Below are 26,349 nucleotides of genomic sequence, written 5' to 3' on the forward strand. Positions count from 1 at the left end.
AGAGAGGATGGAGGTCTATGTGAAGGATGAAAACATCAGGAGTATATGAGAGGTGTTCCTACTACAGTTTTAGTGAAGATCTAAGTATTTTTTAAACTTTGTTTTCTCCCATCATTTTAGACTCAGTTGAAAAAATCATGGTTTGTCATTTTAAGTATGTTTGCTCAGTTACTGTTTCAAACGTTTTAAAATGATCTTTGAAGCAGTAAGAAGAACAGAAGCATAAAATTAAACCACACAAAAACACCAAGAGAAAAAGTTGTTGCCTTTATTTAAAAAATACCAATAATACTGACAAATTTAAAAAGCAACTCACACTCATACAAAAGTATTCATGTGCTCTCCAAACCCACTGTATATTAAATGTCAGCATTTTAATCATGTTTTGATTTACTAAAAATAGATGGTTTTTAGCCTAGTTATTTAAGCAACTGCAAAAATCAGTAAGACCAGCGTTGGGCATGTAATACAGTAGGACTGTTTGGCAGTCTAGAACAACATTCCCACACCTTGTCCTAGCTCCTGAACAGGTATCGGTTCATCCTTGAAAAACAGGACAAGAAGCTACTCGACACTTCACGCAGTTAGATCTCTAAAAAGCTCTGAGGACTCGAGTCCTCTTCTTTCCATAGGAAGACCATTGCACTTTGGAGCTCACCAAATAATGCTGAACAAATGTCCTGTAGCATTTTAAGGCTAAACTATTTGAGAAAATTGACTGCTATCTTTCAAATTATCAGTGTGGACAGAAGAGATTTAGTTCTGATTAAAAAAGAAATCTAAATAACAAGGCTTTGTTGAAACCACACACAATAAAGGCTCAGACAATAGCAGTGCTCACTTTCACTTTTAGCTTAACTGGAACAGCCTGTGTCTGTTCACTCCACCAGCACAAATAGCAGCATCAAGATTTTCTAAAATTATTCTCATAGGGAAAGCAAATGTCATCAAGTCCCACTTCTTTTCACGCTCCAACTCCCGTAGTATTTGCCTTAACACAAGATCTATATATCTATCATTTGCTATATTGCCACAAGTTCATAGAGTGTCCCGTGCTGTCTAAAGCCAAAATACCATGAGCAGGCAGCACTTCCGCACAACCCTGTCAACTGCCAAGCATTCACTGCCGAGTGGCAGCAGTGATATTCCAAACACGGAAATAGCTGAAACTAAAGGAGTTATGGCACAATGGGCATCTTAATTTATAGCTACCGTTGGTCCTGAGGCTTTGTATCTTCCTCTGCCACACTGCAGCTGCAGAACATTCCAACGTCGACAGGCAGCCGGAGACATCAGGTCATATAGCGAGTAATAGCTCTCAGAGCATAAAGTAGTTCGGCTTGCATCCGAGCTTCTACCAGAAGCAAATTTACATGGACCTTCGGGAAAGAAAAGAAGTTATGCTTTAACAGCGTGCTCGCAATAACGTACTCCAGTGAAAGGAAGTCTGTGGGGCTGTGGTTTTTGTATTAGTGTTTGCAATAGCAGCGGGGGGGCACTTTGCATTTCAACTACCCAGGTAATGAGTTCTATCTGTAAAGCCCGCTGAAGGAGGAGAGATCGCACAAGCGCTGCAGGTAGCATTGCAGCACGGTGCCGCAGTGGGTCACAGGTACACCTAAGCAGGGCCAGCTTCACAGGAAGAGGTAGTCATCCTCTAGTAGACCAACTGGTTTAGCTGGGAAAAACAGACAAGCTTTCAAGCACACAAGCCCTTCCTTCAGCAGCAGACTATGCGCAGCTTGAAAATACTTGTTCAAATTTAGTTCGATTAAGTTAATCAAAGGCAAAAGGGTGGTTGGTACCTGCAGAGCAGAGGGGTCTGTTAGCAAAGGAAGAGGTGAGAAGGTCGTTTGCCCCTGTGGGACAGACAGAGAAACGCACAGGTAATTATCACCTGAACAACACAGAGTGGTTAGCCGAGGTGAAAGAAAAACTGTAACATGCCATAAAACTATTATCTTTATTAAGACAGAGTTGTTCAGCAGCTACCGGAGGTAAGAATTTTCGTTCCCCAGCTCATCTCCTCAATGTCTTTACACTATTTCTTTGAGGATGAGATCAGAAACCATGTGGGGGAGGGGGTGAAAAGCATTCTCTCACTGACAGCAGGTTGGCTGTGAGTTTGTTCTGGCACGTAACAGCTGTGTGTGGTTTCATTCGCATGATTTCCATGAGGATGGATGGTGATTGCATTCAGTGACACTTACGTGTACGATCCTTGGATTTTGATGGCTATGGAAATGCAAAGTTTTGGGCTTTAAAGAAGGATTTGTGTGCTTGAAACGCTCGTCTCTATCAGTTAGTCTAACCAAAACAAACATGTTTTATTTTACTTGAACAACCTTGAATCATTGTAGCTATAGTACCCCTATTCTAACTGGGTATCTCTAAACTAGTTTCACAAGGAGTTTAGCAAGAAACAGTGCCTCTGATGATACTGAACACTGATTTATGTTTCAGCACTATATCAGCATTCATTTTAAGTGAGCCTCGAAATATTTTTCCAAAGAAAAACTGGAGGACGTGAACTTGATGGAGCTGACATCCAAGAGTTAACAGCAAGAAATACTACCGGGAGGAGCAATTCAGACTATAACCCAGCAGCAGGACTTTAGGCTTTAACACGAAGTAACTGCTTTGGGGCCATTCGCACTAAAAAATGACTGTAGGAGTGCAAAGACCTTGGACCAGCAAGCAAGCCGCTCTGGGTCTGAGGCCAAGGGATGGATCTCGCATCACCTCCCAGCCTCTCTGGGACACAGGCAGTACCAACTGACAGCAGAGGAGAAAGCTGCAGTCGAGGTGAAGCAGTACCATTTACATGGTACACCTAACCTCCCCATACAGTTCAGAGCCTGCACAGTCCCTTCAGCTGTTAGCTAGCAAACATGCAGTAGGAAGAGAGAAATTATTTCAGCCTGGGAAGTACTACGCCTCCTAATGAATTTACTGAATGCGAGCAGAATCCCGGTAACATCAGCTAAAGCTTAAATGCTAGCTGGGTAGCTGCGGCTGTTAGTGTGGCAAACGGATCTACTTCCCGTGTCCCTCGGAACGTTTGCAAGCTGTACCTTCTCAGAGTGTTCAAACTGCCTCCAGAAGCTATCATACATTCTTTTTGTGGTCTTTTCAGGAGTGCAAACCACAGTCTTGATATAAACTTTAAAGCTGCGGTCCAACAACTGATTAATTTCACCATAGTCATAATCATCGTATCTGTTCGGAATTGAAAGAAAAACACTTTCATTTTCAAGAACCAGTTACTTCCCTTGCATTGTTTGTAAGTTCCTATGGCAAAATAAATTATTGTGTAATTTGTACCACTACTGGCCCTTCCCCATAAATAAAAATATGTTTAAAAATACACGCAGGTTTGCTTAATAAATAGCTTTGCTTCAATCTGAGAAAGAAACAAAAAAGCTAACGCTAGCGAGTCTGAGGTATACAGAACAAAAGTAGTAAAACTGACCTTATTCCAAACATACAATGAATATAGTTCCAAATAGCTCGTCTTAGCATTGAGGTATCCACATCTTTGTGCATGGCCATTGTGTTGTAAGTCAGATTATAAGCAATATGAAACTTCTCATCAAGTAGTTGTCCCACATCTGGGTAAAGACGATTAACCAAGGAATAGCCATGGTCTTCCCAGGAATAATCCTTAGAATAAGTAAAAATGCAGAATGGAGCATTTCAGAAATGAACTTGTGAAGACCTAGTGCTTTAATGTAATTTATCTCGGGGCAGATAATCCAGTGGGGGGGAGGGTTGTTCATTTGCTTGCTTTAAGCCTTCTTGTCCACGGGACAGTAAGTTACAGCACAGCAATTTCCAGGTTTGGTATTTGGCACAACAAACAGATTGCGCACTAAGCCTCCCGATAGCAGCCCCCATCCTTGTTACCTGAACACGAAAGGTGGGCACGTGCATTCCGTGTCTGGAGAAGTCTTTGTAACCATAGCTGGTATCCTCAAAGTGACGAGACACATCTCTTGTTGGTGCTGATTCTTCATCTTCTGTTAATTTCAAACAGAATTTCACACGATTTCAGTAAGAACAAACTGGAAGTGTGCTAGTGGAACTCTTACAGAAAAATGGGAGTCTCTGTGCTTTTTAAACAAACACACAGTTTCACTAGACTACCCATATTAAAATTCTTTGGTACAGCTCAGTGTGACTGCAACTATGGTTTTAGAGGCAACTCCATGAAAAACACTCAGATTCTTTCTTATAGACAAACATCTTTTTCTCCCTTCTCTTATGTACCAGTCTTCACTCAATCTCCTAAGTCTAGGGGACACTTTGCTCCTAACTCAAGGGGTCTGTAAAAATGTCAAGGAAAATCCGCTTTGGAACAGAGAGCTTATTAAAAAAGAGACCTCTAAGACTTCCATTCCAAGTTTATTTTATAGGAAACTCTGTTGAAGAGCTCACAACAACCCTAAGCTTGTAACAGATTAAGTATTATCTCACAGTCATCTGAAAAGTAATGTTTCATACACTTAAATAGCTAAGTGTGTTAAGGACTTCTTTTTACAACGTCTTGTGAGATGCTTAAATCTCTTGCGAAACTTTTAAATCTCTCAAGAGAGAGATTCCATTTCTGTTGGAAATTTCTATTAAACATAATATCGGTCAGTGAGTGTTATGGTGTGTTTGAGAGAAGCCACAAATCTTGGCACTACTTTGCTTTTAAGTGTTCCTGGAAGAAAACAAGGCACCCCTAATCTTGATCCTTTCAAAGAAATGGTAATGTTTTTGAGACATCTAATAACACTTTTTTTCCTTTTGTGGTAGTAAGTATTTCTTCAAGTGATTTGGAAAAGTCTACATAAATATATATGCACAGTACATCTGTTCTACCTGAAGAACACACGAACATGCTTTCTCTCTTCTCTCTTTCAAAACGTGTAGCCATCTCTTCTTGGCTGGCTTCCTCTTCATCTCTACACTCCTGTAGCTGCTTCATTTTCTCCATAAGAGCTTCAACTTCACAGACAGACTCCGTAGACTTGAAAAGGAGAGAAAAACATTTCATTTCCATGTAACAAGAACTGACAATGATGGCAGAAATCGTCAAGCCAGAAAATTTCAACACAAGCTATGTCCTTCATTTACATCTTTAAATACTGGGTTTTTGAGGAAAACAGTTCTTGAAAGAAATCTGTACTGACCCAACAGTTCACATTTAGTCATCATCTTTTCTCAATTAGATCCCTGGTATTTTTAGCATATTTTAAGAATCACAGCTTTTTGGAACAAGTGGTTCTCACACTAAAATTGAAGTAATTTCTCTTACTTAATCTAAATGTTTAACAACTGAAAAACAAGGAGCTGCAACAGAAATTCCGATAGAGGAAGTAACCACAATTTACTACCCAACTGTATTTTTCCCCTTCTCTGCTCACAGAGAAGAAACATATTGAAGGAAAAAGGAAGAGCGAGTGTAAATGCAGATTTAATGAAGCCTCAAAGGAAAACTAGTGCAAGATAATCTTATTTCACAAGAGCTGTTTTAACACCACAACACACTATGAACTCAATATCTGGTCTTGCAAAAATCCATCAGTGCAAAGCAAAATAGTTATCTTCAATTTATACAGTTCTGCCCCTTTCCTCTCTGCCTTTTGCAGTTTGGTCCTTCATAGAACCAGCAAGTTCCATCAAACAAAATGTAAATACCACCCACACCACTGCAGTAAAGTCTCACAGGCAAAGAACCTGCATTGAAAATACCCTGTTACCACTGTTCTTAAACTAACGCCTAGTTCACATCATGCTTTTCACTAAGTGGAAGCAAGTACAGATCAGTGAGCATAACTGCTGCAGGCAGGAAATACTGTTTTAGAGACAGAGTCAGAAAATTGTGAATGATCTGTTGTGTGATCTACCACAAACACCTCAAGGCAACAAAGTCAAAGACTGGAATCAAAGGAAGAACCAACTTTCCACTGCAGCCATGAAAAAAAGCATTCCTGGCCACTGCTGCTCGGGACACGTATCACAAACTAGCTGAGGCCAGGAGTCATCTCAGTTTGCCTATATGAATGACAAGAGACCAAAAAAAAATAGACAACTGAGAGATTGTATCTTTGTCTGTCCCTTCAGTAACCTCCCCCAGCTTACCAGTATCATTTCAGGTTCTCCTAAACGTATCTTTTCAACTGGTTAGCCCTCATCTGGGTCAGGCTAATCAATCCCACTCTCACTGAACGAAAAGAGACGGGCATCCTCCATGTATTAAGTTTACAAAGAAACTACTACTATTGAAAGAGATTGTTTGTTCAGACAGACACTTACTGGAATACTTCCAGTTGGGCTGGCATGAATTTCATCTACCCCGTGGTAACCATTTGTAATATCGCATATGCAATAGTTACTGACGGAAGGGGGCCTGAAGGTGTGACCACCTTCACAGTCGATCTCAGGGCTGATTCCACATCCAAACGTGAAGGAAGCAAGGGAGTGGTACTGTGTAAGGAGAACAACCGCGTGGATCAGCTCTGCCAGGGACCAGCTGTTCTCTTCAGTCTTCAAAAGTTGCTTTAAAAATAATGCAAGACAAAGGTATTAGTTTTGAAGTCATTCAAATGATCCCACCTTAATGCAGTTTATCAACACATTTCTTTACCAGATAAAATTATTTTTCCAAAGTCTGTAATTGCTTCCTAACTCAGCTGCCATTAGTGTGCTCAGTGTCCTGTTACCAGGTTACCTGCCAGCCACAGACCCACGTGGTTAAGCCACACGGGAGACGACTTCTCTCCCCTCTCTGGCCCTCAGCTATTGAATCAGTTGGGGTTTCTACTTTTCACCATATGGTTTGTATTGAGGCCAGACCGGCTTGCATTGAAATTTAACACCTCTGATGAAGATGCAACCACAACAGTTGCATGTTTCTTCAACTGGTCTTTACAGGCTCAGAAAACCCTGGCAACTCCTTGTGGATCAGCTGTGTAAAAACCTGGCATCAGGGCCAGGCTCCCTCCATCTTGTCCCTGTGGGTGGAATGCTCTACATTTGACAAGAAGCTTCAAACCCCAACTTCCCCTTCAGGCAGGAAAGTGTGGGAGGTTTGGGGCCTTCTGGCACAGCACGTGCCCTCCCACACAGCCCAGCGTCCTGCCTCCCAGCAGGACCTGCCACCACCTCTCCACCTGGCAGACAGCGCCGAGAAAGTCCCAGCACCCACTTCCTCCTTCCCAAGGGTCCTTCCCAGCACCCACTTCCTCCTTCCCAAGGGTAAAGAGGAGAGCAGAGGAGGAGCAGTTGCTCCAATAACCACTGCCAGGCCCGAGGCCAGCATGCCCCCGCCTCGAGAGCTGCCGTTGCTGCACACACCCTCGAAGCTGGCTGATCCAGGTAGCCCTCAGAGGAGGGGGCAGCAGAAGCAGCTGCTTGGTGGCTGGGTGGTCCTGGCTGGCTTGTACCACCACCGCTCCCCTGGGCTGTTCTGCCAGCCTGCTCCCTCCAACCCAGCCTGAAAATTAAGCATTTGAACCAGCAGCAACTGAGACAACAGCGTGGTAATTGCTGTTCTGCCTAACCTCTGGCAGCATCTCAGAAATGCTCAGGGGGGCCTGGCTACTGAAAGCACACGACTTAAGGAAGTGCACATCTGAGCACATCGTCATCACACCGACAGAATTCCGGCATGACAAGACTGAAACGTCAGTGTGTTGTAAATTAAATTTGTTAGTCATTTCAGACCAGTTACGATCGCGTTAGTTTTACAAGGGCACAAGTGATATTATATCATGCAGTACCACAGTGACATAACACTGAAATGAAAGTCAGTAACACAGAACATCTTGTACACTGTCTGGCTCTTAACCCTAAGAATCTGTGATTGCATTACTGAAAAATAATGGTACATTCACATTAGTCCACGAAAAATTTACCTCGATATGTTCCTTGGTGATAAGCCAGGGTCGGTGAGCCAACATTTTGTTCAGTTCTCCTAAATTTTGCAGTTTTTGAGGTGCATTTTCCAGACCGTTCAACCATTTAGGGTCTCCACCGACATGAAGGAAGCCATTCACATGGAGGTTAACAAGGTAAGAGCACTGATGTCGTGCTGCAGCCTAAAAGGATAACACAATCGTGATACAGAAAACAATTACAGTAAGTTAGTGCTTTATATCAAATACCGTAAGTCATCATTTCCTCAAAATACTCAAGAATAAGACTCGCAGTGATCAAAGGCTGAAGAAAAAAAAAACCCTGAGATTAACACTTCATCCTGTATTGATTATCGTTCTCACAACATAAATATTCCTCATTCATATACATTATAACTATGCTGGCTACAGGTGCAACGTGCCTATACCCAGGGAGAAGTACAGGCATAGATTTATTGTATGTCCTGAAGCAAGTAATCCATACTGCATAGCACTCTCCAGTGGGGAAGAAGCAAGGCTGCCTCTAGGTGAAACTTTACCAGCAAAAACAAAAGCAGGTTTTAGAACGCATAGCGCAAGAGAGACTAAAGGGCAGCTTTTCAGCAAAGAACAGACCCAGTATCATTTATTCAAACAGTAATACTTTCCCCATCACATTAAGACATAGCCTAAACCTTTAATTCAACTTCAGCAAGCAAAGGTCATTGAACTGGCAGAGTGGAAATTATGAAATCAACCAATCAATCATTGAACTGGCAGAAAACTTGCTTAGAGATTCAAAAATGGATGATGGGACGGACTATTGAGTTAGTGGGAGGTGTATTCGACAGGACACACACACAAACAAGCGTTCCTGAAAAACAGCTTCTGAGATACTAAGGAAACCAAAAATAAACAGTTGTCTTATTTTTATAACAGATTTTTTTTCCCCTCTTTCTCACCATCCTACCAAAACTATGAACAGGAAGTACTGGTCTTATGAAACAATTTGTAAACCAGACACAAACAAACCTACTCTGCTTTTCCCCTTAGCTCCTGATAAAATGCTTTTCCAACTAGAAACTGCAAAACACAGTAATAACTGCTATTAAACAAGACCAGAGATCGTTGCCAAAGTGGCTGTTTCTGCTTGCTGCTTTATGTTCCAGCATACCATTATCCCAATGTAGTGTCGGTAATGAAGCGGGAGTGGACCATCCATTTGCAGTAGATAGTGCTGAGTTTTTAGAAAGCTTTCAAGATACTGTGGGTGGAAAACCATCACCAAGGTAACATTGTCCAATCGGCCCAGCGTAGCAAAAGAATCTGCAAACAGCGTGTGCATCATGGCGTCTTCGCTTCCCACTTGAATTGTCTGATTGAACAGAAAGAGCAATTAGCAATATTGTCTAAGAAGTACCAATAAAACAGTAAATAAATATATTACCACAGCACCCAGAGGCCCCAGTGAAAGGAATTATATTATAAATCTATTAATGGCATTACATCAGTACACATAAGGCAAGGCACATGAAATCCCTTTAATACCTCTCATTTAGGAGATCACAAGTGGTTATATCAGCAAACGGAGATTTTTGGCTTTACACTTTCTCTTGTACAACACTGACTTCTCATTTTCAACTGTCTCACCTTCACTTTCTTGAATGCCCCAAATTGATCTAACTTAGTTTATTATAACAACAAAAAGCTAATTGAATTATCATTTTTACTAAGGGAAAAAGAGGGAAAGAAGTAAAAAGCTAGCTAAGATGACAAGAGAGAGAAATAAAAGGAAATTGAAACTTAAGGCTCTAAAATTCCTAGAAAACCACAGGCATATTACTAACTTTTCCTCTGCTCCAAATTCTCTTACCAGACGATCAGGAGAGAAGCACCAGAAATGCTCAGCCACAGCACTCTGAAGCTTCTCAGATTATTCAGAATGGTGGAGGCAGCTCAAGAAAAAGCAACCCCAGAGCAGGGGGGCAGGTGCCTTGTGGACCAGTAGGAAATTACATGCAGATGTTCACAAGGAAACAGACACTCTTACAGAAAACAGTGTTGGGTTTCTCTTATGCTAGATAGCAGTACTGGAGGGGTCATAACTATCCCAGGGCTCTCACTGCTTCTGTACACTAGAACTGTGGCCAAAGCCTCACCAGGACTGAATGTTATCACGACTGAAAATGTTTTGCAGCTCAGCAGCTGTCCTGAAACCAAATGTGGGTTACTACTAAAAGGGTGTTCCTTAAAAGCATAAAGTTCACTGTGTACTTGAAAACACTACCACACCTCCTTCTCGGGGATGAATCTGCTTGGTCCGTGTCCCAGTGGTCTAGGAATTCTTATTCCAAGTTCCTAGAAAAGAAAATTACACCATCTCAGCATTTAGTTATAAACAACTTTGTAGCTGTGGTTGCAAGAAACAAAAGAGTTCTCCATTCAGAGCTGAGCTTATTTGGGTACTCATGGTACTCTTAAACGGGTACTTTTACTAGTACCATTTGTACAAATGCAAATCATTTTTTATACAAGTGCTTTATAATTAGCCACACTTGTTTACAGCATACTGCCCCACTCCAGCAACAAAAAATTCAAAAACAAAGGCCCTGCCAACCAAAGAAAACACACACAAATTTATATGCACACACACACTACAACCTGGTTCACAGAAAATTCTGCATAAAGCATATTTTGGCAGGGTGTCCAGGACAAGGAGTTCAGTACATAGCCGGCTGCTGTGTGGTTATGCCACTGATACAAAATGAGACTGATGTGTGTGTGTGTGTACATCCGCAGTACGCCAGCACATAACACTCTGTGCATCTGTCAGGAAATGAAACAGCTGTAACCCTAATCAGATTTCTTTTTCCCAACCTCAAAGAGCTCTTAAACTGCTGAAAGTACCTGATGTACATTTGCATCTGCTTTCTTTTCAAGATAGGATAAAAAGCTATTCACATTGGGAGGGAGGGAGGGAGGGGATTTTACTCAATCAGAACAGCAGCAGCCATGTCCTTACACACACTTCTGTGGATACGTTCCCTTGCAGGTAAGAGGAAGGCTGGATACCCCTCCAGCAGTTCACTACTTGCCCTCTCCCTCAGCTAGATGAAGCTTTCTGCCAGGCCTACGGCACCCTGGACCCTTTGTGCAGCCAAGGAGCAAACTGCATAAAAGACGGGTGCATTTGTATCCTGCCTGTTAAACTGTTCCCTTTGGGAGGGTGGAAGCCATGGGTTCAAGGGCAGCTTCTGCGTTTGGCACGGAGCAGCCCTCAGAGAAGGCACAGCAGGGTCCACGGGGCATGTACCAAAGCAGGGCACAGCCTCATCTCACACATTCACACGTGCCCACCTCCCCATCGTTACAGAGACTCGCTCCTTCACATGCGCAGCACCCGCTGCAAAACAGCTCTCCTGAGGGGATTACTCCCCAGCCAGCGGCATGGCTTCCCCAGGAAAGATGGGAGCCTTGCCACCCAAAGCAGCTCCCACGGGGCAGCTGATGGCACGGTGCTCTTACAGATGGAGGGAGGCTGGGATTAAAGCTGGGGATGGAGCCAAGTGCTAAACGCTATGCTATATATAAACTAATGGTTTGGGCTCCTTATCTGTTCCTTCTCCCCCGGTCATCTTCTAACACACATCCATTGCCTCCATTCCATAGCCCAAACCATTCCTTTTCTGATGATACCAACCCCATCCAAGTTCTCAACTAGGTTTAGATGAATAAATGCCATGTATTGAGCCAGTTCAGGCCACGCACAGCAGAGGGGCACCTTCAGCTGTTTTAGGGGCTTCAATTGCTCGAGGCCTAAAAGCTTCCTGCCAAATGCAGTTTTTAACTTTGCTACATTTTCCCCACATAGATAAAGGCTGTTATAAACAAGGAATACTGGTCGCACTCACTATTGCACTTTTTCTGTCTTTAGCTGAGGTTTCTATTTGCACGAGTTCATTGTACGAGAAGCAATTTTATTAATCAGTTACCGTTCCATGAACTTTCCCCTAAGATTAAAAAACAGCTTCAGAGAGCCGGAAACAATCAGCGCAGGTCTAAGTCAGAACTACCAAAGCCCATCAGACTCTGACAGTCTCCTTAAATCCTAATTCAGATGCCTTCATTTCTCAAGTCTTATTTGGATAAAGGGAGATCAAAGGGCAGCTCTTACTACTAGTCTTTTCACATTTTCCCCGGGACAGTGAAGTTTGCAATGTAGCTCCTTCCTGCTGAGGGTCCCAACATTCGCAAACAAATTTTGCCTGTCAGCCAAGCCTCTAGCAATGCCACTTGTAGGATGGAATTTATATCTTAATAACACCCTCTCTCCTCAAAGCTCTAGCACAGCTTCTTATCTCGGCTACAACTACACTAGCAAATTAGAGAAACATCTTACATCCAAATGACAGCAAGGAAAAAAAAGCCTGTATGCATCATTTAACTTAGCAGATGTCTGCAGTTGTCTGCCAACTCAAGCACTCCAAGAGAAATACCTTGAAATTTAATTCTTCAACAACTATGTTTCAGTCTGCCCCTTCCCCAGAACAGTTACAGGAAGGAAAAAAAACCCCTAAGATTTAAGAACCTGAGATCAGAAGGCTGCTAACATATTTTGCCTCACAATCTAAAATACATCAGTATCAATACACTTCACCTTTTTTTCAAAGCATACAGAGGTCAAACTACTATGATTACACTGCATATAACAGGTTACATTACTTAAGTAACCAAACCCTCTCTGCAAAGTGACTTAGGGTTTTTCAGAGGACTGAATAAGTTGGTTTGTTTTCCTTCAGGAGAGAAAGCATCCTCCTGAAATCATGGCACTGGCCTAGTACTTGAGAAGCCTGGGTTGCAAAGGATTTGTGAAGATGAGCCTCAGTTTCCCATCTGCAAAATGGGGGTAAATATGTTTCTTCCAGAGGGTGCTGAGAACAGAAATAAGCTTGTTGTCATAAGGTACATGGTTACCACAGTCATGAGAGTTGTATAAATTCTGACCCATTAGAAATCTTCTGAAAATTGTTATTCTTCAGTTACAAGCTATGGCAGACCTTTTAAAAACTGTTTTCCCCTCTTTTTCAGAAGCAGTATTTAATCAAGTTCTCCTAGTACTTGAGAAATAGCAGGCATCTCTGGGTGCTCCCAGTATCCCAACATTTCAAATAATATATAGACAACACAGTAATAATTCTCATAACAGCCCTGGAGTATCTTCCCTTAGTTTTGAACATATTTCTATGCTCCATGACGCCCTTCACTAAGCCTCCATCTTCCAAATACACTGAACTCAAGGAGCACCGCCCTCCAGCTTTCCCTCTCAAAGGTGAGACCTGCGTCCTGACCAGCCACACCACCACATCTCTCTCCTGCACCTTCCTCTCAAAGAAGCACCTCACCTGGAGCACCGAGAAGCACTTGGCAAAGCAGCCAGGGCTAGGATGAGCAGCAGCTGCAAGCAATCGATATTTATTTTGGTTATTACAAAAGTATAAGTAACTTTCATGTGATTCCAGACCACTGAGTTGCACACCAAAGTGACCTTAGTGCCGTGTTTTCTGCATCAAACTTCTCCTGGCTTCTTTCCTCCTGTTTGTTAACCTTGCCACACCACTTCCATTCAGTCTAGAAACTCTGCAGCTGAATACAGCTCCAAGCTCAGCAGAAAGCCAACCACAACTGAGGCTTTAGGTGCAAATAATACATAATAATAATGCATCAGAGGGACTCCATCTTCAAAGCCAGAACATAAAACTCAGATGGCTGCAAAGCTGAGCACCAAGGGTGGAACAGATTTTACCTTCAACACCCAGAAGCTCACAGCTAATGGAGGGAGGTGGGCCTTGCCAGGTGGCAATCCACTCCACTGCTCACCTTCCAGATGTACCTTGACAGAGAAGCAAGACTTTAGCCATATAAATGCTGTATCGCTATGCTGGCAGAGACAACCTCAGAAATCACAGAAAAGCATCCTCTTTCCCCTTATGTATATGTAATTTGTATTTCTGTACGGCCACTATTATCAGTTCCATGGGAACTACGTTCACCAGATACCTACCATTTCTGAATCTACATGTCCCTCATCACTGCCATATCTGAGCATCTCATCTCATGTATTTAATTCATACAGCATTCCTGTGAGGTAGAGCAAGTGTATTATCTCCCATTTAGAAAAAAAACCCTGAGAAACAGAAAAGCTACATGTCTAACACAGGCTGCTACAGAAGACTGGTGGCTTGAGTTGAGATCTCTCAAGTCATGGGCTAATGCCCTAACCATCAGACTGTGTGCCTTTTCAGAGACTTCTCAGCCAGGAAATATGTTTTATGCAAATTTACACCAAGAAACAGCTCTTCAGAGCTGAGACAGAAGAGTTAATGAGACAAGTCTGCAAACTTAATTATATACTTCCCAGTTACCAGTCTGGCCCACTTAGTACATCCATCTCCACAATGACAACCAAAAATCTCTACTGCATGCACATATATGCTCAGAGAGCACCACTCTAAAACTGCAAACACGTATAAACTCACTCTACTTACAGCTTTTCTGTATCTTAAGACTCTGACAATCAAGGCCACTTTTAGGTAACTTTTCAAAGCGTCTTGACAAGAACAGCATTCCTATCAAATTTAAGTAAAAGCTTGAGATGGAAAAATTGAACTGCAAATGCTTAGAAGAGGTTTTTAAATACTTAAAGTAAAACACGCATTACCTCTGCTAGTAATAGAATATCATCTGCTTTGGTTCTGAACCTCTTTAAAATATAAGTGAAGAAGACAAAAAGTATCTTCTAAACAGACACCCAATATCAGAAATTCCACCTAGAAATACTGAAGCAGAGTTAAGTTACAAGCCGAGACCCAGGGCCCCTAGAACAGGAACAGCCACCTAACCTCAGCTACAGCTCTTGCTTCATAGGGAGCCTACAATGCTTTTTCAGATCCCTGTTCCTCCCCCACTACCAGTTCCTGGCAGCTAGAGCTCTGCCTCTTATCACAAAACCTCTCCCAAAACTCAACTGTAGTTTTGTCAGATGAGTACGGGGACTTTTACCAAATTGTTAATTTTCAGTCATTCAGGATTCATGAGCTGAGCACTAGCTATCAGACACTAGCTAACCACAATCTTCAGACTGCTTCTCTGGTGTTAGCACAGTGAGTCATTATGCTCCCCTCAAGTACAGTCGGTACCAATATCAAATGTTATATCTCCCAGAGAAACTTATTTACATACTTACTTAAGCCTCCTCTAAATGGCAAAAAGAACATTTTATCATAGACAAGCCACAGGCAAAGTGAAAATGTAATTACCGATTTACTTCACTAAACCACATTTGGATTAACATCTTCATCTGAATCATCTGTGTCCTGATTAAGCAATAAATACTGCTAGATTCAAACAAAATTATATGAAAATCATACACTGTAATGCAATATAAAACAATCTACAGGAAGGAACCAGAGAAGGGAAATGAGTTTGAGGTGACCTTTTTTGGAGGTAACATTTTCCTAGACAACCAGTGATCATTTCACATAATCTAAGTACATTCCTACCCAAGCTTAGGGTTAAGAAAAGCACAATGAGCTATGCGTTAAAAACTCTTTAACACAATCTCCTAGTAGAATTAACCCCCGCAATGTGCCAGTGCTGAAAATTCAGCTTAGTATACTATGGTATGCATTTGAAGCTGACATTAAAGATACCCATTTAGAGCTTTATATGCTTATAGGATAAAATGCCCCAAAGCATCTAAGTATCCAAGAAGCTCACACTGCATTTCCAAGGGAGACTTTGGCACTTACCAGTCTGAGAGGCCTTGTGCTGCTGCTGCTTCACTTGCTGTGTCTGGTTCCTACTTCCCCTTTAAAGGTCACCGACAGCAAAACCTCACTGGTGGTGACACTGACAGGCTACAAATTTGGAGTTTCCTTGTTTAGGATCTTAATGACAATGACTGGCACAACTGGCCTCACAGGACAAGTTATTTGTCACCAAGCTGATACATACCTAGCTTAAAAGCCATATTTTCAGTTCTGCTAAATGCAGTAGCTACTGTAGTTTCCTTATCAGATGGGTAGCTTTTGGAAATGAAGGGATTAAGAAACAGAGAGTAGTGATTAACTATTATTCCTTTCCTACAAACACACACAAAAAAACCCCACCCACAAATCCTACCCCCTTTCTAAATGTGGGGCTAAGCAGAACTGGCAGTTTCTCCTATTTTATTCATTTACCTTATCCAGAAGCAGCTGCAATTGCTGTGGCTTTCTCAAAGAAACCATGATTCACGTTAAAAGGACAGAAAAATGATCCCAAATATGCTCATGTACTCTAAATTTTTGCACTGGTAACATTTTCTGGGTATGTCAGACTGTCATTCAACTGAAGTGCTAGACATGTCTGCACTTGCATGGATGTACAGAACTGAGAACAAGTATTCCCCCTCTGCTACAAAGCACTTTGTATCACAGGCCTACCGCTCTTCACTGGAATTAGAGCACAGCAAACATTGAACTGTTTCTATTTCACAGAGAATAGATTATTCTTACATGAATTTAAATGCTTAAATTACTTTATTTTAATGTCAGTAAGTGTATTTTCTCTGAATGTCTCAAAGTCCCTTGAAATACCAGATTTTAAAAACATCCCCAACTAGTTTATGTGACTTGATTCAAGACAGAAATCAATGCAAGCGAGTGTGTGCCCAAGGTCACACACACTGTTCACAACAGCAGGAATAAAAGCAAAGCCCAGACCCCTCAGTCTCAAGCTCTAACGCCTCTTCTTTGGTCATCTTCTAGGATGGAGCAGTAAGAGCAGGTCCAACTGGAGCAGTCTCAAGGCACCTAAGTGCTACCTATTCTTCCTCAGCAGCAATAGCTCTTCCTGAAGCGGTTTTGTGACACAACTGCCTAGAGACCACAACCCAATTTACTTTTGATATGAGCTCACCGAAACCAAGAGGCTGAATTTCAATGATTAGTGCCTAGCTTTTCTATATGCCAGTTCTGTAATGTGTACAACAAACAGTATTAAAGGGCAAAGGATTTGGAAGGAAAGTCTACAATTTCCATGCTGTAAACACTGTTTAAATACTAATAAATCAGTGACACAGAAGGAAACAAGTTTAAACGTGACAGCTACCCTTTGCATTATGTAGACTGTACTGCTGGACTATGTCAAAGCAAAGCAATTCGTAACCAAGAGGTACTAGATCTGTACAAACCAGAAAGATACAAAATAGTTTTTGTGGCAACCTGCAGCAGTTTGAGGATTTAAAAATTTCCTTTAGAAGAAAAATCTTAGCTTGGTGACACTAAGAAACTTACAAAAGAGATCCAAAGCAGCACTGTAATTCCTGTCCAAAATAATGCTATTGACTTGCATTCTTGCATTTGTTTACAATTACAGCAAGCTCTTCTCTATCAGAAACACAAGACCAGACTCACTATTTCAAAAGAATAATCCAAGTCTGCGCAAGCACGAAATAAATACCGGGCAACTCAGAGCAAAAAGTACTTGGATGAGCCTAAAAACCGAGCAGAGACACCCCACCGCCACACACACAAGTGGTACACAGACCTTCTGGGACCAGGTGGCAATGGGGAGGCTAACGTCAGCACCTGCATTGCCACCGTAGGCAGTACCTGGATATCCCGCAGAAGGGAGCTAGGAAGGACCTGCAAATCCCCAAAAGTTACCCTCCAGTAGCTCTGAACGACGTCTTTACGGGTCGAGCGAGGAGCCCGCAAGGAAGCACCGCTCCTGCCTCCCCGGCCCCGGCGCTGAGCCGGGACTCGCTCGCTGCAGGGGGGCTGCCCCGGCCCCTGCCCCACCTCGCAACAGGGATTTCTCTCGGGGAGAGAGACGGCCGCCCCTTGGGAAGCTGAGCCCTGCGGGGGCCAGACGGTGGGGACGCCTCCCGCGGCCCCAGCCCCTCGCCACCCGCGGGGTACCTGCTGCTGCGGGCCCGGCCTCGCCACCCTCATGCCGGCGCTGCGGGGCTGGGGCTGGACGCGCTCCCCTGGCAGCCCCACAGCGGCTCTGCCGCACCGCCCAGCGCCGCCGGGGAGGGCCCTCCCCGCGGCCCGGCCTCCCTCCCTCCCCGCGGGCGGAGCGGCGGCCGGGGCGGGGCAGAGCGGCGGCCGGGGGACAGCTGCTCGCCGCGGCCCCGCGGCTGCTCGCACCGCCCGGTGCCTGCCAGCCCCCGGGAATGCCAACAGATGCCCCGGACGGGGGGAGAACAGGGGGGAAGCCCCGGCCCAGAGCCGCCCAGCCCGGGGGCGAGTGCCCCCGCAGAGCCCCAGGGCCCCCCAGTCCACCCCGCCCTGCTCCTCCGTGCTGCCCCCGGGCCGCCTGGAGAGCACGGCTGAGGCGCAAGGGCCCCTGTCGCCCGGAGCGCCCGTCTCCCCTGCTCCCCTCTCCTCCCCGGCACGGAGAAGCTCTTTGGACAAAACTTTTTTTTCCTCTCCCCTGTTCCTTATGCAAGAGTTTCTACCTTCTCTTTAAGCAACAAAGTAATTACGGCTTTTAAACTGAGAAATCGCAGGAGGTTAACATTTTGCAGATATTTGTGTGACTAAGTATGCTGCTGCAGAAATTTGGCCTCCTGCCTATTCCCAAGATCATAACAGTCCTGGGCAAACATATGTTTTGCAATCACATCAGCAAAACACTCAGCCTTTGTTTGCAGCAGGCTGTACTTCTCTTGTCGACCCCCCAGGGCCGTAAACTCTGCCAGATGCCTTACACCTCCCACCTCTTTTGGTTTGGGATTTTATGGCATCAATTATTTCAAAAGAAACAAGTCCCTGAGCTGGCCCACGTGATTTTTTTTTTTTTTTTTTTTGTCTTCCACAGCAATCTAAGATTTATAAAGCTAAATTCTGTCAGATCATTTTCCTTCAAATATTTTGAATTAAAATAAAATATGACAGACCCCAGGAGGAGAACTTCTATTGAGGTTTTGATGGGAGGAGGCCAGGACAGCTCTGAACCCCTGAACATACTCATTTTGGGGGAGGAAGGCTTCTCAGTTTCAGGCTGCTCAGTTTTGACTCCTACCAAGCTATCTAACAACCAAGCAAGGAAATTCCGTGACACTGAACTTTACACTTCTGTTAAATGTAAAACCGAACACTGAAAATTGTTCACAGGCTGTTCCTGTTATGCATGTACGAATCTTGCAGCGAAATGCAGAAAACACTGAGGACAGTGTTGTCAGGGGAATGAGGCAACATGACTCAAGGCAGCAGTTCTGCACATTTCTAATCCTATAGCTTTTAAAGGCTTCCTTTCCTCTCCACTTTCCAAATACCACCACCTCTCTGGGCTATGCAATTAACTCTGGAGAGCCAAGGGATACACTACTTCTGAAGGCTTAGCAGCAGTTATAAGATTAAATTACCTAGAGATGCCCAGGTACCACAGCTCCTTACTTGGGGCCTTGCCTTTAAGCGGGTAAGTTTCTCCAGAAGAAATGAAGTGTGCTTCGTACCTACTTGCACTTCATAAAATGCTAACAGAAGCATGGAAAAAGAGAAGAATGCAATACTGGCAAGGAAGGCTGCATTTTGTGAGCTAATAAACTAAACTAATGAAGACCACTGTTTAATTCCCACTGGCTACTTCCTTACTTCAGGCCAAAACATAACAAAAAGAGAAGGAATGGGCTCCTCTTGCAACACAGGCAAAGAACTGGCTTGTGCTCAGAAAAACTGTTGAAAAAGAGAGCAATTACTTGAAAGCTGAAATACAAGAAGATGCCTCACCATAAGAACTCTTCCTGGATGTCAGATGAAAGGTCATCCCCTTCAATGAATTTGTTAACACCCTTGGGGGGGGGGGGGGGGGGGGGGGAGAAGCAGCACTCCCTCAGTTCCCTGAAATGTTTTTCCCCCACTGTGGTCGATTGCCCTGCCTGGATATTTGTGAGGAAGCCTGTTTATGTTAACATTTGTTCCTATACAAAGAACCTTGGCAGATACAGATTTTTCTCTGACATCGTCCAAGGGAAATTCTCTCTTATTAAACAACTAACTCAACAGCAGAAGGTAGGAAATTATACCACGTTCTTCACTTTCTGTATCAGGACAGATGAAGGCAGTGACAGCATGTCAGAAAAAGCATGTACAAAGGGGAAGAGGAAGTTGCACAGCCGTAGCAAACAAATAATAATGGTCTTAAAAGCTCTCCCATATGGCCTGAGTACACAAGCTCTGCTCAGGCCCCAGGTATGTCTCTGCCTTAGCAGAATCTCATCAACCCAGTCTGCTGCAAGCGCTTTCTCCACCCCAGCCCTCACACAAGTATTTCCAAAGTGCAACTCCTCCAAATCGAAGAACACACAAAACTGAGCCATGCTTAATCTATAAATCAGTATGCAATTGTAGACTGAAATTATTTCCATTTGGGGGCTAGTAAGACAAGCTACATGAGCAATTTCATGAGGGAATATGGTTTGACATGAGCACAAAGCTCATTTGGGTACTAATGAGTGCAGAACCCAGTGCAGCCACAGGACACGGGGACAGACCTATGGTACAGTTTGCATAACTTGAGTGTTCCCCTGGGGAAACACAACAGTATGTTTGACCATGTATCGATGCAAGTAAACAGAGATTGAGTGAAATGCTTATAAGGGAAAAAACAACAACAAATGTTTAACATGAAAATATTCATAGATATCAAGTTTCCTTTCACCCAGAAAGCCTGTATGATAGATACACATGAAGTCACCTAACGCAAACACCACCTAAAGCAAGGAAACATACTCTTTCATAGCAAGCACTTACATAAAAGCTGCTTGCACAAAAGGATGGCATTTAACATCTGTGCTCTCTACGTTAAGTCATCAGAAATGCAATTTTTCCTTACTGCTACAGTTAAAGAAATGTCCTGGTGAAGCTAAAAGAAGACCAACCAGTTACAATGTGAAAAGCCTGATCCTGCAAACACATATGTCTGCACTTAGCCGCTGTAACTTGGAATAGTTCCATTTCAGTCCAATAGGGCGACTTTTTTGAGTCAAGTTCAGCACAAACAGATGACTCCAAAGAACTGGCAAACCAAGATCTTAAATTCTTTCCACAGAAAAGCTATCCAAGCAGAAGCACTCGAAATGCCTGTTACTGCAATGCCCTGGACATCAAATTAATATCTCGAAGGATGATCAGACGATTCTTTCCCAGGAACATTTACAAGTAAAAACAGATAATTCTTTGGGGCTCTGAGCTACCTGATTTCTATTAGTTCTTAGGACTAGAATTCCCTCTCTTGTGGTTTTGTAAGGTAGTGCCAGCTTTGGCAAGATGTAGCAAGCTTAGCAGAATGGATGTAAATACCAGCATTCATGTCCCAGTGTCTTTGAACCCCGAGACGGCTAACGGCCGCAGATGCATGGTGTCTCCCATCTGCAGCTACGCCAGCTGAAGAGGTTACTGCACTAACCCGGGTGTCACTGCCCCCCCGGGGGGACAGGTCTGTCTCCTACGACCTGCTCGCCCAGCTGCTGCGAACAGTGCTCAGTACTGCATACAGCCAAAGCAAGCAATTGGAGAACTATTTTGGACTGGGGGCGTGCGTGTGATTATTTTGTTTTTCATTGTTTTAGCTCATTTTGACTGCTAGAGGTTAGGCATTACTAACAATGACCAGATCTCGGGGACGTAACTCCTAGGGAAGAAACAGCAATAAAAGCATGGGGGCAAGAATTCCTTCAACCAGAACAGCTCAAGCAGCTCCACCTAATCTGGTGCCTTAATGAAGTCACCAGGTGTTTCAGCAATGACTAAGCAGCCCCACACCAGTGCTCTGAACATTTCCCTGTGGATTCCTCTCGTTCCTCGCTGTCCACAGCCACTACCCTTTTCATAACAAATTTCAAATGTATCTCCTAATCTCTTCTATCCCTTTATTATACATTTGTTATTTCTAAAATAGCAAAAATCTTTATCACGATAACAACATGGGAGGCACAGCAATTGAACCATTCATTACACTGATGAAAGAATTTAAATTAAATAGAAGAATATCATCCCAGCGAGTCAAGAAAAAATGGTCAGTATTTCAAAGCATTCTTCTTGATTTAACCTTAACAATCTGATTTGTCAGTCTTCAAAAAAGTCACTCTATTATTAGAATTAGTACATAATTCTAGGGAGGAGGAGAAACGGTATTCTTTGTACAATCTAAATTCTTGCTGTATGTGTCAAAAAGGATTAGCCCTTAGGAATGGCATTGCACCCGATACCCTTATAACAATAACAAAACCAAGTTGTTTGGGAGAATGGAGGGCTGACAATTGGCCACATCAGGAAGTAAGTTTAGACCAATATATAGAGGCTTTCCTTTTGTAGTCTTTAGGATTGCGAGGCTGGCTAAGACTGAACATTTTACAATATTCAGAGATTATATTTATTGTCTGTTCTTCGAACCTTATCCATCCTTGAAATGCTATTTTTCTATTTCTAGCTGTTTCTTACATGCTGCTTTCTTAATGGCCACATCTTCAGCTTTAATGGGCCTTGCAAGTAATCAAGGGGGTTTGTGAGTAATTACAAATCAGGTCATTCCTAGCCCACTGTATCCCCACAGAAAGACCCAGCATCTTTTCTCTCAGAGCTGCAAGAGGCTGTGAGACTTGGTTGTTACACCTGAGCTGTGCTCACAGTTGACTGTCTTTAACTCACAAAGCTCCAAGGACTCCAGTGGCTTTATCTGTTCCCTGAACTATTTGGTTCGTCACTGAGGACTCTTATTCCCCCAAAACAGTCATTCTTCCGGTAGTTTCTGCCTTTAAGACTTCTACGGCTTACCCCCACCTCTCAACTACAAGTTGTTTTGTTTTTTCTCTCCCCAAAGGTTGTCCAAATTTAACATTCCCTTCTGCAGTTATTAGGTAGCAGAAGTACAAAGTTTAATTTAGGGAGCTATAAGAAGTTGAGATCTTGAGATTATTCATGCATTGCCAAGGACACAAAAACAGACTTATGTTTTCTAAGACTACTACAAATAGGTAGATTAAAGATGCATATCTGAAGCTTAGTAGATTGAAAGAATGTCTTACCAGATTATTCTTCCCCCCTTTTTATGAGGGTACACAGCTCCTTCTAGGCTGTTAAACAGCAGCTGAACCATAAAAGTTGTTTGTCTGGCTTGCTGTGAATATCCAGCATAAGAGAAGTGGTTTCTTCTGATACTGTCCTGAGGTGGCTCTAGGCTCATGCATTAAGCGAGAATACTCTGGTTAACAACTCCCCCCAGACCCAGCTCTCCCAAAATGAAAGTCCATGTTAACTAGTTTCAAAACTGACCTTGGTAACTCACAGGTAACTTCTGATCTTTTGGTGGCTAGAGGGTGTATGGGGAGGGGATCGGTTGTCCAGCTGCAGATTGCTGCTCTCTGGGGAATGGAACATCTGCAGGCTGCCAGCCACTCTCCAGTCTCTCTCAGTACTAAGTAAACATTAAGGTTAAAAAAACTAGTTTAACCTTAACAAGAGAGTGTATTTGGAGTTCAATCAAGAAAAATAAAATTTAACATAGCTCATAGCTGTCTAGAACTGGTTTGGCCTAAAGAGGTCTCCCTTCTTCCCTTCAGTTAGCAAACTGCTGGGTCACACTAAAGCCCGAGACATTTTGCACAGCTCCTTGGAGCTGGGATCCATTTTACTATCTTTTTCTCAGGCCCTCTCTCCCCAAGATGAATACTGAAAAGGGATGAATATCCTTTCTCAGTTGAGTGAAAATTCACCCTTGGGAACTTCTTGCAATTCCTAGTCCTCATAATTGATTCACTTAAGAGCAATGAGACAATGCAGTACCTTACTTGCTATGCTACCTGGAATGCTATCTGACAGTGCTCCCCAACTGTCCTGTAAAGATGCTGTTGGAAGGCCTGTCCTACACAGATGGAGGTTGCCTTATCACTCTGGGCAATCCACTGCAAACAAAACCTTTTACACAATGCAAATGTGTGCCTTCAAAGCCAGGGAAGGCCAGCTGAATCATCTCTGTGTGAGTTTAAGGCTTCTGAGCTTTTTAAAGCGCATTTGACCTCAGAAATAGTCTTTCTGTGAAAAGAGAGGAAAAAGCAATGAAATGCATCTCATTATTAGCTTCTGACAGAAATCAGACACAATGGCAAGCACATGGGGGAAAAACGCCTTTAGGAGTACTGGAGTGTTACACCTGGCTTACTGGAATTGGGTGAGACCATGACACCAAGTGACCCAGAGCTGCATTGCTGCGACATTGCAGTGAGTATGCAGGAAATGTCCTGTGAAGAAGTCGCAACTAAACCCAACTTTCATACTCTGGTATATACAGACATGCAACCCAGAAGCTCTTCTCCTCACCAGAAGCTTTTTGTCATCTTTACCCTTAGGGGCTCAGGTGTATTTCTAGAAAATTGCTTGAAACTCTGACCTGAGGTTCATGCCTGACTTGATTTTGCAGGTACAACAAACAAAAAGCTTACTTCTGCAGAGCCTTCACCAAGGAACAAACTAGCAATTTATAAAATGCTTTGTTAGACTTCTTCAAGTCAACCCTTAATCTCCCATATATCCACACTACAGCCAAAACCTAAGTGATTTTCTTTTTTTTTTTTTAGATAAATTCAACGTTTTCCTCATGAAAAGACAAGTAAGAAGAATGCAATGCAACAAAAACACGTCATGTCATTTAATGTACTTCACAAAGACTCTCAGCTATTTTTCTATAGCTTGATTGTTACAATGAGATAAAATCAAGTGAAATAGTACTAAATTAATATGGGAAGTACCGCTAGAGATTCAGGAACTCTTATATCAGTAACTGAAGTTTGGGGAACTGTTTTGTGGCTTTTTTCTTACACTTGCCACTTTCAGGCACATGCTCAGTGTGCCTCAGAGCAGCAGACAGGAAAAAAAAAAAAAAGAAAAATCAGTTCTTTTATTTTCAGTTTTCACAATCTAGCTGTAACCCAAATAATATATGTTATTTATCTGAGTTTGAGAGTTTTGGAAACCCATCAAAGTTCTTTTATTAGGAAAAAAATCCAAATACTTATAAAGCTGTATTCCCCTTGCATTTTCTGTTAATGGCCTATCTTGATGGTAAGGTTGCAAGTTCCTCGAGACTGAATCTCTCTCTCCATATTTGTTTAATATATAGAGCCAAGTACAATAATATTATAGGATTTATCAATTCCTTTAGAACATTACCTTGGCAAAAAGTTAAGTACAGAAGTAAGTAACATCATCCTAGAAGAGTAACCCACATCAGTGATTTAAATGATACCAGTTAAGAAAACAGATCAACCTCTAGGTACTGTTCAACACCTGATTGTTGTAAGTGAAAGAGATAATACTAGATCTGCCATTTTCATATCAAATCTGTGTCTTTTACTTTTATACTCAAAGACAAACCCATGAAGACATCTGCTTGAGGAGAATAATGAAAAAAAAACCCAGATGAATCATGTATTTCTTGCCATTTTTGGCAGTTATTATTGGTGTTTTGTTTAAATTCAGACAGCACTGTATTCTTCATTCTTCCCTGTTTGAGAAAATGACATGACTAAGACAGTTTGACCTAAATCAGTTTATTGGGTTTTGCTTTCTAAAACAGAAGAACTGAAAAAAGCACTGCTTTCCTGCTGATACAAATCCTAAAAGGCCTACTACTCGGCAATCAAGACCATTTCCTACCGTGGGTTTTACTATTTTGACACTTGCATTAATATGTTGTTTCTTTCTCTTACTCTAAGTTAAAAGGACACTGACACCCACCCAGGGGGTAGAGCAGGGAGCAGAAGCCCCCTGGCCCATCAGGGGCCACCCCTACCCTGTGACCAGCGACAGCCAACGCCTGCTCTGATGAGCCCCAGAGTGGGTGCAGCAAGCTGCAATGCCACTACCAACACATGCTTCAGGGACATCGTACACATGCCCCTGTTTAACACAGCACAACTTCTGCATCCTCCTAAATCCTGGATTTCTCCGGAGCTTGGAGAGCTCCCTCAAGGCCCCTGGGACAAGGTGGCCTGCCACCAAGCTGCCTGCAGGACCATCTCCTTACCCTCCCTATCCCCACTGCCACCTTGACGCTTTTCCACAGGCCACAGAGGCTTTGGGTCCATGCAGGATAACTGTAGAAATGCAGGGAGATTTCTGAGCTGCTTGGGATCTCAATAAAACCACAAACTTTTCTGGGCTTTGCAATGCTACTGTCTGCAACAATGACGTCCAAACAGTGGAACTGTTAATACCTTGCCCCACTTACCTTCTCAAATGCGTATTTGCTAGGGGAACTAAGTCAAAACAGGCTTGAAACCAATTCTAGCACTTTCTGTTCAAATACTGTTAAGTGTCTTTGTTTTTTTAAAAAAGTTAACCGCAATATTGGAACTTAGCCTTAAATCCACTGTTTGTTAACAATCGTAATTTTAAATCAACCACTTGCTATTGTGAGAGGA

General features: G+C 42.9%; 1 protein-coding gene across 5 annotated transcripts in view; it reads right to left on the reverse strand.

Annotated features, from left to right (window-relative positions):
- Positions 1-254: 254 nt before the first annotated feature.
- The window catches only part of SESN1 (sestrin 1), an 86,443-nt gene continuing 60,348 nt past the window's right edge, over positions 255-26,349 (reverse strand). Inside the window, exons 1-10 of one of the 5 annotated variants that reach the window (XM_075498505.1) lie at positions 17,846-17,953; positions 10,176-10,241; positions 9,058-9,258; positions 7,905-8,087; positions 6,304-6,546; positions 4,867-5,014; positions 3,907-4,019; positions 3,473-3,663; positions 3,075-3,219; positions 255-1,379 (exon numbers count right to left, since the gene is read on the reverse strand). In XM_075498505.1, the coding sequence (XP_075354620.1) occupies positions 1,293-1,379; positions 3,075-3,219; positions 3,473-3,663; positions 3,907-4,019; positions 4,867-5,014; positions 6,304-6,546; positions 7,905-8,087; positions 9,058-9,258; positions 10,176-10,241; positions 17,846-17,878 (1,410 nt within the window). In that variant the 5' untranslated portion in view covers positions 17,879-17,953 and the 3' untranslated portion in view covers positions 255-1,292. Of the gene's footprint in view, positions 1,380-3,074; positions 3,220-3,472; positions 3,664-3,906; positions 4,020-4,866; positions 5,015-6,303; positions 6,547-7,904; positions 8,088-9,057; positions 9,259-9,756; positions 9,828-10,175; positions 10,242-15,691; positions 15,785-17,536; positions 17,954-26,349 lie in introns of those variants that run through there. The other 4 variants (XM_075498503.1, XM_075498506.1, XM_075498504.1 and 1 more) reach the window with 4 other exon arrangements.

This window comes from Mycteria americana, chromosome 3 (genome assembly GCF_035582795.1).
Source record: "Mycteria americana isolate JAX WOST 10 ecotype Jacksonville Zoo and Gardens chromosome 3, USCA_MyAme_1.0, whole genome shotgun sequence".
NCBI lineage: Eukaryota > Metazoa > Chordata > Aves > Ciconiiformes > Ciconiidae > Mycteria > Mycteria americana.